Source organism: Miniopterus natalensis, chromosome 8 (assembly GCF_054644295.1).
Source record: "Miniopterus natalensis isolate mMinNat1 chromosome 8, mMinNat1.hap1, whole genome shotgun sequence".
Taxonomy (NCBI): Eukaryota; Metazoa; Chordata; class Mammalia; order Chiroptera; family Miniopteridae; genus Miniopterus; species Miniopterus natalensis.
Genome location: NC_142088.1, coordinates 55,811,045 through 55,825,274, shown reverse-complemented (window position 1 = coordinate 55,825,274; position 14,230 = coordinate 55,811,045). Strand labels below are relative to the sequence as shown.

Here is a 14,230-nt window from a genome sequence, read left to right as displayed (position 1 = left end):
TTCAGGCATTCCCCAGCATCAAGCATGAGTGATGAGCCAGTACCTTTGCATTTACCTCTCTCTGTACTCCAAGGGTATCAATCCTTTAAACCTATTTTTTTCCACTCTGAGTATAAAAGAAATAAAATTCTGGTCTTTACAAAGTTCTATTAGGAGAGGGAATGTCTTAGAAGAAATAAAGGGCACTCAGGGTGAAGGCAAGTTCAAGGAAAAAAACTACACTTAGCTCTGAGAAATACCTTTGGAGCTGTGGAAATACTACGGAAAATGGGAAACATTTCCTCTTAAAAACGAAGTCCCTTGAAAATTCAGTAAATTCTCCAGAAATCACAAACTGCTGAATGTAACAATTCCTTAGGAAATGTTAAGAGTCAAGTCTGCATATTAGTGGAGCTGGGGGTCAAAACAGAATCGGCTCATATGACCCTGACAGAAGGAGCCAACGTGGCAGGGAGACAATTGTATCACTTACGTTTGATTTCCACAGACATGGCACCAATCCACATAATTTATGAACAAAACTGTTTTTAATACAGTGAGCTTACTGCCTTTGTAAATATGCAGCCCAGCTGAAAACAAAGAACTCAGAACCATAGAAATATATTTGTCTCTACGAAAATATGGACACTAAGAATTAAAGTTTTCATATTTTTAAGAAGAAAGATAGTCATTTTTGTCAAGCACGAACAGTGCTTCGGGCTCAGCTCTGTCACGCGATTCCACAAGCCTATTCCTGAAAGTACGCTATGCACGGGCGACTGAGGGAACACTTGACAACATCCACCTCTCCGCCTCCGTTCTTCTCCCGCTGGAAGTGGATGCTGACCAAGTCCTCCACAGTCTCCTCATCCATCATGTGAAGGTCTTCCATTCCAGTCAGAAGCACTGTCCTCTTAGATGTTCCCGAAAAGATCTAAAAAGGAAAGTAAAAAAGCTAAGTAGAAAATTTTCTAAGAGCTCTGAACTGCAAAACTTTACACGGATAAGCGCTGCTTAATATTTTGGAGTTATCTTAGGAAAGACAGGGAGCCGCAGGGAGATTTTTCAAGCAAGAGCGTATCAGAGTCAGATCTGAGTTTCAGAAAGACAACGCTGGTGGCACCAGACAAATGGAGGAAAGAAGGGCAACTCCACTGACAGAAAGGCCAGTTGGAGAGGTAGTCAGAGGCAGAAGTGACAAGATTAAATGACCAAGCAAATGTTTGAGCTGAAGCAAAACAAAGAGTTAAGCATGAATCCCAGCTTTCAGGTTGGTGGGCTAGGTAGATGGTGGTGCCATTTAAGGCCTGAGTAGGAACAGAAAAAGGGAGCGGGTTTGGGGGTAAAGATAATGAGTTCAGAGAAAATGAGCAGGAAAATTTATTTTTAATGCCCAATGATAGGAGACACATGAGAGAAATGTAGCTACGTCTCCACATACAAAAATAAAGATTGTACCATTATCACCTGAGTAATTTTAATTTTTAGAAGTGTATAATAAATTAAGGTACAGTTTTGCATTGAAATACTTTCCTTTAAAATATTTTTTAATTTTTTATTGATTTCAGAGAGAGGAAGGGAGAGGAAGAGAGAGATAGAAACATCAATGATGAGTCATTGATCAGCTGCCTCCTGCACGCCCCCTGCTGAGAACTGAGCCTGCAACCTGGGCCTGGGCCCTGACAGGGAATCAAACCTTGATCTCCTGGGTCATAGGTCAATGCTCAACCACTGAGCCACGCCAGCTGGGCTAAAATATTCTTTTAAAAAACAAACTCATTCTGCACCAAGCAGATATAAAGAAACTACTTTGATATCCCTCACTAATAAGATTCAAACAGTAATAGACTCACAACTTTATCTTTATTTTTTGTGGGGTGGGATCAAGCAGTATGTCCCCAAAATGAAAGAAAACAGATGACCTTACCTGAAACTTTTTCAAGTGTGTTTCTATGTATGGAGAAACAACAACTCTATGGCAGTCTTGATTTATATAAAGAGGGTAGTCTTTCTTTTTCAAAATCTTGTCAGCAACTAGGAGTAAATTTTTTAAAAAACATTTTATTTATAACATAAACATTTTAAGCTAAGTTAAAACTTCCAACAGAACAATATAACAATAAACAGTAAATTGAGTGATTAATTTTTAAGAAATTGTAGTCTACTTTAAAGACTTCACAGTACATAACTTTGAAAACTATAAGGACAAACAATACTAAGGTCTAGATAGACCCTTTTCTCTTGAACTATCTATCACAGTCAGTCAAAGCAGAGAGGGTTTCAATGTCCTTACCTAGACTTACCTTGAGCTAGCTACATAAAATGCAATTACCATCTGCAAAAACCAGCCCACCCATCCTAACAAGACTGTTTCCCAGTTTTTAAAGAAGTATAAAGAAAAACGATTATTAGACTACTATATATATTTTATAATATATATTTTACTATATATGTATATAGATATATAGTAAATTACTATATTACTATAGTGTGTGTATTTATGTATGTATTAGTTATCCTGTAACTAATACATGATACTAGGTAAACTGATATAATGATATTAATTAAAGGGGTTGGGGGGAGTGTTGAATGTCATCTAGAAAAAGTGAAGACAAATAATAAAAATTCATCAGTCTTCTCCAAAACAAAGACTAATCAGATTTATGTTTTGCAGCATTTTCCTCCTAGAGAGTAAAAAGGTAATGTGTCAAGATAGCACAAAATTTAGTAGAACTAGTTTTGAAGAATATCCAATCACTTTTTCTCTCCTCTCCCCAGTCCACCTTGGATTGGCAGCATGTACAGTGGTTATGAGTACAGGCCCTTGCTGGCAAGGATGTGGACATTGCTGGTAGGAATGTAAAGTGGTGCAGCCACAGTGGATAACAGTACGGCAGTTCCTCAAAATAGTAAACATAGAATTACCATATGATACAGCAATTCCAGAAAGATCTAACCATAACGAACTACAGAATAGGAGAAAGGGAAGGAAATATCTCAATTTTTACTAAACAAGTGCTCTTCTCTATTATTTCAATTTTCTTTAGAAAGCATGGATTAATTTTGCTATGAAAAAACCTAATCAGTCAATGTTTTTAACTGTATACTTGGATTTGTATTATATGTGCAAACCTAGGAGAAGCCCTAAGAACTAGAGCAAGAGATTTTTACACTGAGAATCACTTGAAGAAATTAACAGAAGCAGTTATAGAACCTTCTGTTTTTAATCATAAAAATGGAACCCTCCCTAAGATGATTTGGTAAAAGTCCATTTCTACCAAAAAAGGGAACAGATGTCTAGCTGTTCTTCTGAAAGAAGATCCCTTGCTTCCCTGTTATCGACTTTCTCCACCTAAGAGACCCTTGTCAGTCCTAACAGGTGGGATGAAACAGACTGTTTAATACATATATTTATTTAGTAATAAATATATATATGTAAATGTCTCTGCCACACACGCACTGTGTGATCTTGGGTTAGTTACTTACCCTCCCTAGGCCTCAGTTTCCTCATCAGTAAAATGAGCATCACACCCACCTCCAGAGCTGTGCTGCAGGTCAGAGGAGATAAGGGTATGCAATACCTGGCTCCCAGCCTGGCACGTGATCAGGATGCACTAAGATGCACGTACCCGTTATTTGTAAGATTACCATTCTCAGTAGCATTCATGGAAATCATTTTCAGGACTCCACCATTTTATAAGGTTTAAAAACAATCCCCTATTATTATGCTGTCTAATAAGTTCCCAATAAAAGAAGTAGAAAAAGAATACTTTTAGAAAGGGCAGAACATAACTTAAATGGTGGAGTATTTTTGTTAACTTTCTAAATGCACGAATACCTCCAGTTTCCACAAACGTGATGACAGCACTTCCGGTCTGTTTATTATACTCCACGCATTCCACTTCTCCGCCTCCGTTGCGGGACTTACAAAAGCTCAGTTCTAGCTTGTCTCTCATCTGATTTTCAGGCAATTCATCAGGAATTTCAGTGACATTGATCTTCACTTTAGACAGTTCTGCAAGAACCTGGGAAACCGTTTCATATTCAGAGACATGGGTGAGGACAGTGTCCACGTTTAACAGAATTCTGCAAAGCTTCAATCAGTGTTACCTGGAATCTGACTCCTGATTTTAATGGAACTGGCTTGGCCGTAACCTCCACATCTATATTCACTATCTGCACGCGATGTTTCCCCATTCTGATCACATTCTGGGCAACTGAAAAATAATTTGGAAAGTATTAATTTCCAATATTTCAAAATATTTTTACCCTTTCAGTTTAAGAACAAATTATCCTAGATGGAGACTTGACTTGGGGTGGTGAACACACAATACAGTGTACAGGTGATGTGTTGTAGAATTGTGCATCTGAAACCTATATAATTTTATTAACCAGTGTCACCCTAATACATTCAATAAAAAAAGAAAAAATCATCCTAATATTTTTAATTTACTTTCATTTTAAAAGATTTCATTTTTAAACTTTTCTTAGGACTTCCAGCTGATAATGGTCTTGCCACCAAAGTAGGATATATTAATGTCAAAATATATCAGCAAAAATGACAATGCAGATAGTCTCATCAAGTTCTAGATTCATTTCTTAAGATATAAGCCTGATAATCCTTCAGAAATTCATGTACCATATCAGTAGTCACACACCCCTCTTTTCCACTGTTGACAATTACCAGAGAATTCCCTTAGGACATGAAAGCACAGCCAGAAATTTCTTCCATGTTGAGTAAGTGGGGAAAATCTTTCTGGGTAAGTGTCATTCTGACAAGTAACTTTACTTATCATTTGTCACTCCTTTTTAATATGTTACTAGCACCATAGAAATAAATATTTATTTTCATCTCTGTTGTTCCCAAGGATTACATATTAAAGACCACATAGACTTGAATATCAAAAAGTAAATCTCTAGTTTTTTGCCATATTTAATTAGGAATTCTACTTTCACTAAAATGTTTTTGAGATCATGCACTGAAAAGCTGATAGCCTTGCCATATCGATCACAAAACTGCCACGTCAAATTTATCCATGCAAATAGGTGAGGCTCAGTAATATAATTATGCCAAAAATCATTAGAATTGTAAACTGCAACTGTGTGTCCATTTAAAATGCATGTGGGTGTGTTTATTTTTAATTGCGTGACATGAGAGGTTATAACTCTTCAGTTGTTAATATTTGGAGCTGCTTGCTCTAATTTGTCACAAAGATAAGAGATGTCTACTCCTGGTCTTATAAACCTCACTTGTGTTTATGACAACCAGATAGCACACCACAGCTGGAGGAAGGGAGAAACTGGGCTCGAAGACAGGGCCTTGTCATGTGGGAATTCACATTCATTGTACCATGATATGACACTATAACTTGAATTATGACTTTTTTGTTAATAACAGGAAGCAATAACAGAAAATATCAATGAAGTAATACTTAAATGATGCTCTTTCCCTCTTGCTCCCCACACCCAAATCTCCAACATCTGGTGATCTGACACAGCTGAGAGGAACCACTTGTGCTTCAACTTCTGTGTGACACTGACCAACAAAAGCCAACTCCTGCTAATTATATAAATCCAAAGTTGTCCCAGGAGAGCAGGACTTCAGAGCCACGCCTGTGGTGGGAGCAGTGGTGCAGCTCTTTGTGAAGAGAATCCCATTCTCAGCATTCTCAGGTAATTCCTGTGCAGAATCCCTGCCTCCCAAATCCTCACTTCTGTCCTTCAGGTTAATCCCAATTACCACTGTCAACATGCTCTTGGTCTCCCTCTCTAACCCTCAGCTGCAGGGTGGACCCTGGGTGAATGAACAGTATGAGCACACACTGACCTGCTAGAAGGCCGTTGTTTTGTTTTTAATTAAGGTAAAATCGACATAGAACATTATATTAGTTTCAGGTGTACAACATTATAATTCCATATGTGTATATACTGCAAATTGATTGCCATATCTAGTCACCATCACCACGATACAAAGTTACAAAAACATTTTTGTGTGTGTGATGAGAACTTTTAAGATTTACTCTCTCGGTAACTTTCAAATATGCAATACAATTATTACTGACTATAGTCACCATGCTGTACATTACACCCTCATGTCTTATTTATTTTATATCTGGAAAGTTGTACCTCTTGACCCTAACACTTATTTTCAGGCTACCGTGATGGAGCAGGCATCAGGAGACGCGAGTTACAATAGTAGATTCTCAACATCTGAGCACTTGAAGGGCTTGTGAAGACCATCTGGTCCCACCCCATAACTTGACATATGGTGGCCTGCTCGGAGGAATGCTGGCTCAGTAGAAAGTAAAGGGATACTCAGGGTTTGGCCCCAGCTCTGCAATTTGTTAACTGTATCGACCCTGAGCAAGTTCCTTATCTTCTTTAATCTTCGTTTCCTTATCTGGAAAATTACTAACATGTAGCAATAATGACAGCTAACATTTAATAAGTGTTTATTATGTGTCAGGCACTGCTAAATATGCTATCACCATTTCTCATTTAATACTCAAAGCAACCCCATGGGGTAGATAGGATCACAAAGCCTGTCATAAAAATCTGAGATTTATAAAGAACCCAACCCAAATCACACACTTCTAGAAAAGGGCAAAGATGGCACTCAAAGCCGGATTCTCCTCATTAAGGTGTCTCCAGCTCTGATCAGGGTTCTACACCATGGCAGATTTAGCAAATATCAGGTCCCATCCCACACCTCTGACTCCTAGGCTCTGTCCATTCATTGGTCATGTGCCCTTTGGTAAATCACTTAAACACCTGAGAATCTGTTTTCTTGGTTATAAAATGCAAATAGTAACTCTCCTTTATTATAGAGTCATGAGAATATGAAATGAGATAATGTCTATGAGAACTCTCTGAGAACTATGTAGAGGTCTATGTCCTGAAACATTATTGCTAGTGTTATCATTTGGAGGTAGCAGGTAGAGTAGAAAGACACTGGTATTGGACATCACAACACTTGGACTTGAGGCTCAGAGCCATTGCATTCTGAGTGAGTGATCATATTCAAGTCACTTAACGTCTCAGAGTCAGTTTTCTCATCTGTGAAATGGGGATAACCATACCTGCCTCAGAGTTTCACTATGAGAATGGGATAAAATAATTTGTGTAAAATGGTAAAGCAATAGCCAAATATCTATGAAAGCTCTTTGAAAGTGCAAGTGCTTTCCAAAGGTAACTTGGTCACATTGTTGAACATTCGTCATACCTTCCTCTTCTTCAAAGGTGATGAGTGCTTCTCCTTTTTGTAGCACATAGGGAACTTGTGAGCTCACGTGAAATGAACAGGAGATATTTAAATACTGGCTGTCATTCTCAGGATTCTTTGAAGATGTGAATTTCATCTTTGTTTCGGGAATATCCTCTTTAATCTAATTCAAACAGAAATGTTGGATTAAAATCAAGACAAGAAATAGCTTAAGTCCTTCCAGTGATAATGTGATCGACCATCCAATAATTCATTCTCCACTGATTTCAGAACCCCACAGAATACTGAGTGTTGTCTTATTTAATAACTTTAATAATAGCTTCTGCCTAGGTAAGTACTCAGTAATGTGATCAGGTACTGGTCTTCCATCTTATTTCACAGATCAAATTATAAGTATATAATCTCTCACTTTTTCTGATCAGTATATAAACTGGTCAATATTGTATGGTAATTGATTCTAAAGACTACATCTTTCCTCTAGCTGAATGCCTTTTAAACAACTATGCCAATAATAGGCTAGCTTGTAAGAGACTCATTAGATAGGTTTACTCTTATTGAAAAGAAATATGAAATGGAGTTAGGAGTACACTATAGTTAATTTGATAGCAAACCCAGAAAATTTCATCCAAAAAGTCTCCTGAACCATATAATTTAAAATTTTTAAAAATAAAACATTAAAAAAAATTTATCAAATTTCCCCAACACCTGCCCATCAGCTTTTTACCCATCACCACAACTTAGGTTTATAAAAATGTGAAGGAGCGCTGCCAATGAGATTTGTATCTGGAAGATGAAGTGAAGTGGCTATGCCTGGCTGCCTAAAATCACTGGACTCAACAGACCTACACGCAAATGTGCAGATGAGTCTGGTGTTGGCATTTCTATTGCCCAGGGTTATATGCATGCTGACACAAAAGGTGTTATCACAAAGAGATTAGAAATATTCATTGAGCCATTTGATTGAAACTTATATTCATTGTATATCTACATGTGACTTCAGTGGAATTTCTGATTACCATAATTTCAATTTCAAAACAATCTGTAATGTCTGTGAAAAGGCAGTGTTTCTCAACAGTGCGGGGACAGCCAGTGTACAGGCATACCTCGTTTTCTTGCGCTTCGCTTTACTGCATTTGCAGATATTGTTTACTTTACAAACTGAAGGCAAGACCCTCCAGCAAGAAGATTACGATTCGATGATGACTCAAATGATGATTAGCACTTTTTAATTAAGGTATTACATTGTTTTTTAGATATAAGGCTATTGCACACTTAATAGATGATAGTATAGTGTAAACACAACTTTTATATGCACTGGGAAACCAAAAGAGTCACGTGACTCACTTATATTGCAATATTTGCTTTATTGCGGTGGTCTGGAACCAAACCCACAATACCTCTGAGGGGTGCCTGTATCTAGAGAAGTCGCAAGCTTCTAGAGTGAGAGTGAGAGTGCCTGATTCCTTTCCTGAGCACACTGTGGCAGGAAGCAATCACTATGTCCTCTGGACCATAGCTTCAGCCCTCAGCAAAGTGGATCAACTGAGCTGGCTGGTTTTTTAAGGCCCTTTGAGTTCTAAGACTGAATGATTCTGGCTCCAGTCTGAAGCAGCCAGAATCTTAACAGAGTCTTCTCTAAGTCCCATAAACACAGGAAACTGCCCTTCCTGATATTGCATATCCTATCCCCATGCCAGAAAGAAAAAGTGACAATGCTTTAAGCATTTAAATCATGTAAAGAAACAATTATGAGTTGTTATGAAGGAAAAAAGGGGTGAAAGTTATGTCTAATTCAAATATAGGAAAATTTAGACGAGACTAAAGGTGAAGATAAACATCCTTTTTTTTTAACTGTGCAACTCACATAAATTACTGTAGCACCTTGGATGGGAAGAACAAAACAAGAATTTAGTGAGAAGACCAAGAGTTTGGTCCAGAAGTGATTGATGATGACCAATGGGCTTTTTGTGTGTCAATTTTATTAATGTATACATAAATATCAAAAGTGCATTATCATAAATATACAGCAAGATGAAATTTTACAAAGTGATCACACGTGTGCCCAGCACCCAGCTCAAAAACAAAACATGACCAACATCCCAGAGGCCTTCTAGTTCCTACCTGGTAGTCCCTACCATGCCAACTTCTAACATCCTGCTTTTGTGCTATATTTAAAGGGAAGCAGATGGTATGCCCTCTTTTATCTTTTTTGGCTCTACACTGTGCTCATTAAATTTATCCATGTTGTTAGATAAATCTGTTCATTCTCATCGCTGTGTAGTATTTCATTGTGCAAATACACCTCCAAATTATTAATTCACTCTACTGTAGAAGGACACTGGGTTGTTTTCACTTTGGTACTATTACAAACAGCAGTGCCATGGATGACCATATGTTTTAAAAGCGAGTCTTATGTAATGAAATCACTTTTTCTGAAAAATGGTGTCATTAAAAAATGTGATACGTAAAATAAGTAAAGGGTACCTGAGAGTTTCTGGTGGCCTCTTGTAATTCAGCTTCAAGCTTTTGGATCTCCATCTTTAAGTAAATATTTTCCTTTAACATTTCATCAATTAATTTCTTTAAAAAAGAAAAAACATATTATCAAATAGCACCAAAAATTTAAACAACCCCTGACCTCATTTTTCTAAAGGAATTAAAGAAGATAAATTTCTCTCACCCTGAACAAGGCAAAAAAAGACATTAAACAGTCTCAGGAAAAATATAATCATGTGAATAATAAATTTGTTGTATGTTTTACATCATCTCCTACCCCTCCCGAATGTTATTATCTCCATTTCACAAACAAGGAAACTGCCTTTCACAGAGATCTAGGTCACAGAAATTTTTATAGTAGAGCAAAGATTGAGACTCGGGTCTTCTGAATCTAAGTTCAATGCTCTATCAACTCCTCTCCCAGCTATTTGTGACCGTGCTATAACTTCAAATTGCACATTATGTTACTCTGGGGCAAATTTTTAAAAAATTGATGTTTTTTTTTGCTGCCTTCACATTCCAGACATATGGTCTTGGGTAAATGGTGGTTTAAGCTACCTGAGCTTCCCTTCCCTCTTCAGTCCAATCAGATAATTGGAACTATATGCTCTTAACTTCTAGGTGCAAAGAAATGAGGGAGGGAGTGAAAAAGCAATAATATTGTAAGCCTTGTAAGAGACAAAATAGAAATATGATTCTTCTTGTAAGGCTTGAATAATGGTAGTAAAAATATTTTCGAAAACCCTAATATCCTCCCTAATTCAAGGTAATGTTGGATAAAGACATATAAAACATGCTTCACTGCAAAAGGAATATATATAAATTAATTTTTAATAATACCCAGTAATTTTCCCTTTTTACCTGACTTTGTTCATCTTTCAAAAATTCATCTGTTGAAGCCTCCTTAAGAAGTTGATTTTTATCTTCACCAGCTGCCATGATTCCTTAATATCAGAAATTTTTAATATTTTAAAAACAGTATATACATACAAACTCAATAAGAAGGAAATAACAACTTTGACCCCTTTACGGAAGAAACATCTCTTCTTTGCTCTCTCTTTCCCTCCTATTATCAAAATCTTTATTATCATGTGGCTTATATTCAGAGTCTATATTTCAAATAACTCTACACCTATAAATATATGAAAGCGTTCCAAAAATCCTTTGCTTTTCAACACAGTAATAGAAAATGATAGGGATTAACATTCCTTTGTAAGTTAACATCTCAATCATAATATCATGCTCCCTTCTAAAAGATTGCTATTTCAGTCTTCTAGCCTTTTCTAGGACTGAGACAGAAAAAGTACAAGCGAACACCTCATGGTGCCAAAAGCAAGGAAGTGCCCAACAACTGATGAGGACATGTAGAAGGTCAAAGGATGCAGCTTGAAGAGGTTCTCACTGGCTAAATTATTTACTGGTATGCTTAATTTATTAATTTATTAAGCATACCAGTAAATAATGACAGTAATAATTAAATCCAGAGTATATGAGTCTATACTGACATAAATACATTAAAATTTTGATGAGGAAAGGGCCATTTAGGGAATTTCAAAATACTTCTCCACAAACTACTTATTCATTTCAAAGGGGAAAAGAATAACTTTACAGTGGAAAAGCCAGGCAGACGCCACCATAATGAAATAATCAAAGTCAATAATGAGATAAATCAAAATTCAGTGCCATCTGATAGGGTGCGCTGAGAACACAGCATGACTTCTATGATATTCCTGCCAAAGATGCATGATCTGAATCTAAGCATGAAGAAACATTACACAAACTTCAAAAGTGTCGCGTTCATAAAAGCCAAGGAAAGACTGAGAAACTGTGCCAGCCAGAAGAAGACTAAAGAGACATCACAACTAAATGCAACGTATGATTCTGAACTGGGTCTTACTGTTTGTTATACAGGATATTATTGGGACAATTGGCAACATCTGAATTGGATCCAAGAGTTAGATGGTAGCAATGTTCAATGTTAATTCCCTGATTTTGATCACTGTATTGCAGCTATGTAGAGAACACCTTTTTTGTAGGAAATACATATTCAAGAATTCTGGGGTTTGAAGTTGAAAACATTCTCAAAGAATTCAGAGAAAAAAAAATTTGTTTGTATTGTACTTGCCACTTTTCTGTTAAGTTTGAGGTGAGTTCAAACTGTTCTTCAAGGTCTATCCCAAATTTCCCCACAAATTCTTGAGGCCTTTTCTGATTCCCCCAAAGGACAGTACTTCTCTCTCTTTTACCTTTTTTGGAGGGAGCTTTAATTGTTTGTGTACCTGTGTAATTTTTCCATGACTAGATAGAGGGTCACCACCTTGAGGCCAGGGACCACGTCCACTCCTCCTTGCACCCACTCAGAGCACAATACAAGTTTAAACACCAAAAACACTCAAAATTCATAGAATTCTGCAGTATCTTGATTCAGTTATTTGTTCTGCTCAGGACACTCCAGGCATATTAAAGTTCTCTTATTACATTTCCAGAAAACAGAGACTGCAACATTATTTAATTGATTTTTAAGGCAATATTCTTAGAAACTTGTAATAAACGCTCTCAATATATTTAACTCATTTAAACGGTCCACTACATAATACCCACAGAACTTCTTATGACATATTTAGTATCTGGATACTCTCCCTCTTTGCGTGAGTGGGATGTACAGTAACAGGCTTCCTTTTATGCAATCGGATGGCCCCCTTAACGATGTCCATATCCTAATCCCCACAATCTGTGAATGTTAGGTTACCGCTAAGGAGAATTAAGGTTGTAGCCTGAATTAAGGTTGCTAATCAACTGACTTTAAAACACGTAGATCGTCCAGCCAGGCGTGGCTCAGAGGTTGAGCGTCCATCTAGGACCCAGGAAATCATGGTTTGATTCCGGGTCAGGGCACATGCCTGGGTTGTGGGTTCAATCCCCAGCTGGGGGAGTGCAGGGCACAGCAGATCAATGACAACTCTCATCATTGATGTTTCTATCTCTCTCCCTCTCCCTTCCCTTCCTCTCTCTGAAATCAATGAATATATATAATAAAATTAATAAAATAATAAAATATGGAGGGCATCCTGGATTATCAGTGAGGCCCAATGTAATCACCACAGTCCTTAAAAGTGAGAGAGGAAGGCAGCAGAGCAGAGTCAGGGTGAGAGGTGACAACGCAAGAATGGTCAGAGAGATGGGTCACTGCTGGCTTTGAAGGTGGACAGAGGGCAGCAGGGAGCCGAGGAAGGCGGGCAGCCTAAAGCAGCGGCAAAGGGCGAGAAAAGATTCCCTTCAGTAGCCTGCAGGAAGGAAGGCAGCCCTGCACACACACTGCAGGGAGACCCAGGTTGGACTTCTAACCTGCAGAATTTTAAGATAATAAATGCGTGGTTTTTAAGCTACTAAATCCGTTGTAATCTGTTACGCCAGCAAATGACAAAGCCAACACGAACGGCCTCCACGCACCTTCTGCCCGCTTTCTAAGACGCGCCTGTGCCGGCGATGCCAGGCCTGAGACCATCGAACCTGCCCGTTTGCGCGCCTGGTAGCCAAAGGAAAGAGTGAGGCAGAAAAGGAGGAAGGTGGTAATTAGTAAAATGGCGATTGACATCGTTTTTTTGAAACTTACGCTTGTTATGTAGCCAGGCAAACACCCTACTCTCCTTTGGCTGTCTCTTTCGAGAATATCCCTGCTATTCGGAAAAGTGAGGCGCGACTGCCAAACCCTACGCCCGCCAGAAGAGGAACCCTCCTTACCCAGCCAGTTTCTCCAAGAGCTGCCTGGAGAGACACTACGGGAGCGGCGGGGCCACGCAAACCACTTTAAGTTTCAGTTTCCGAAAGAAGCAAACTAAGGAGCGGGTCAGAGGCCTGGGGCCGCCGAGAGAAGGCGCAGGGGCCGCGGGCACGCGCGCCCCGTCGGCGGCGAGTCGCCGCTGCGACCTGGGGAGCGCGCAGCTCAGGGGCGCGGGGGGCGCGGCGCAGCCACCTGGGCGCGCTCGGCCCCGCGCTCCCCCCGCGCCCCCCCCGCGCCGCGCGGCCCCCGCGGAACCCTCCTCCCTCCGCGCTCAAGGCCTCTCCAGCCCGGGACTCCTGGGCGCAGGGATGGCCGTCGGGAAACGGGGCGCCCCACTCACCCGCCTTGGCCTGCGAGCGCCGCGCCCCGAGCGCAAAGTGCCCGACCTTCCCGGAAACGCGGTGCGGCGGCGCGCGGGACGGGGGGCGGGGTGGGGGGGAGCCGTGCGGACTCTGCGGAACCCCGGAGCTGGGCGGGGCGGCCGGCTCGCCCCCGACGTGGGCGCCGCCTTCTCCCCAGGGAGTGTCGCTCAGGTGCACGGTTTGGTGCCTTAAAAAAGAAAAAGAAAGCTCTGTTCAAATGGTGATTTTTCTCTAAAACTAACCGAAATACCAGACCTGGTGTCTCTAATGATTAATCACAAGTTATAACAATTTTCACTTTCGGTTTTAAAGACATGGTTGGTGCCAGGCCGGTGTGGCTCAGTTGGTTGCAGGGGACATGGAAAGGTCCTGGGTGGATGCTCGGTCGGG

At 39.5% G+C, this 14,230-nt stretch overlaps 1 protein-coding gene across 3 annotated transcripts; it reads right to left on the bottom strand.

Annotated features, from left to right (window-relative positions):
• Positions 1 to 508: 508 nt before the first annotated feature.
• Positions 509 to 13,837, bottom strand: NMI (N-myc and STAT interactor). 3 transcript variants are annotated; one of them, XM_087819860.1, is made up of 8 exons: positions 13,819 to 13,837; positions 10,559 to 10,641; positions 9,686 to 9,781; positions 7,202 to 7,364; positions 4,090 to 4,196; positions 3,818 to 4,004; positions 1,907 to 2,013; positions 509 to 913 (listed from the first exon to the last, which is right to left on the bottom strand). In XM_087819860.1, the coding sequence occupies exons 2-8, from the start codon at positions 10,634 to 10,636 to the stop codon at positions 728 to 730; spliced, it is 924 nt and encodes a 307-aa protein (XP_087675986.1). In that variant the 5' UTR covers positions 10,637 to 10,641; positions 13,819 to 13,837; the 3' UTR covers positions 509 to 727. The 3 variants fall into 3 exon arrangements, with proteins under 3 accessions (XP_087675986.1, XP_016061170.1, XP_016061180.1); XM_016205684.2 differs by lacking the exon at positions 13,819 to 13,837 and adding an exon at positions 13,439 to 13,624; XM_016205694.2 differs by lacking the exon at positions 13,819 to 13,837 and adding an exon at positions 13,311 to 13,323.
• Between the last annotated feature and the right edge of the window lie 393 nt (positions 13,838 to 14,230).

Excerpts from the sequence above, each read along its gene's own strand:
- NMI (XM_087819860.1), bottom strand. The coding sequence starts at position 10,636 with ATGGCAGCTGGTGAAGATAAAAATCAACTTCTTAAGGAGGCTTCAACA. Across the intron at positions 4,197-7,201 it reads CACCTTTGAAGAAGAGGAAG|TTGCCCAGAATGTGATCAGA; the intron begins GTATGACGAATG and ends ATTATTTTTCAG. Across the intron at positions 4,005-4,089 it reads AATCAGGAGTCAGATTCCAG|GTTCTTGCAGAACTGTCTAA; the intron begins GTAACACTGATT and ends ACGGTTTCCCAG.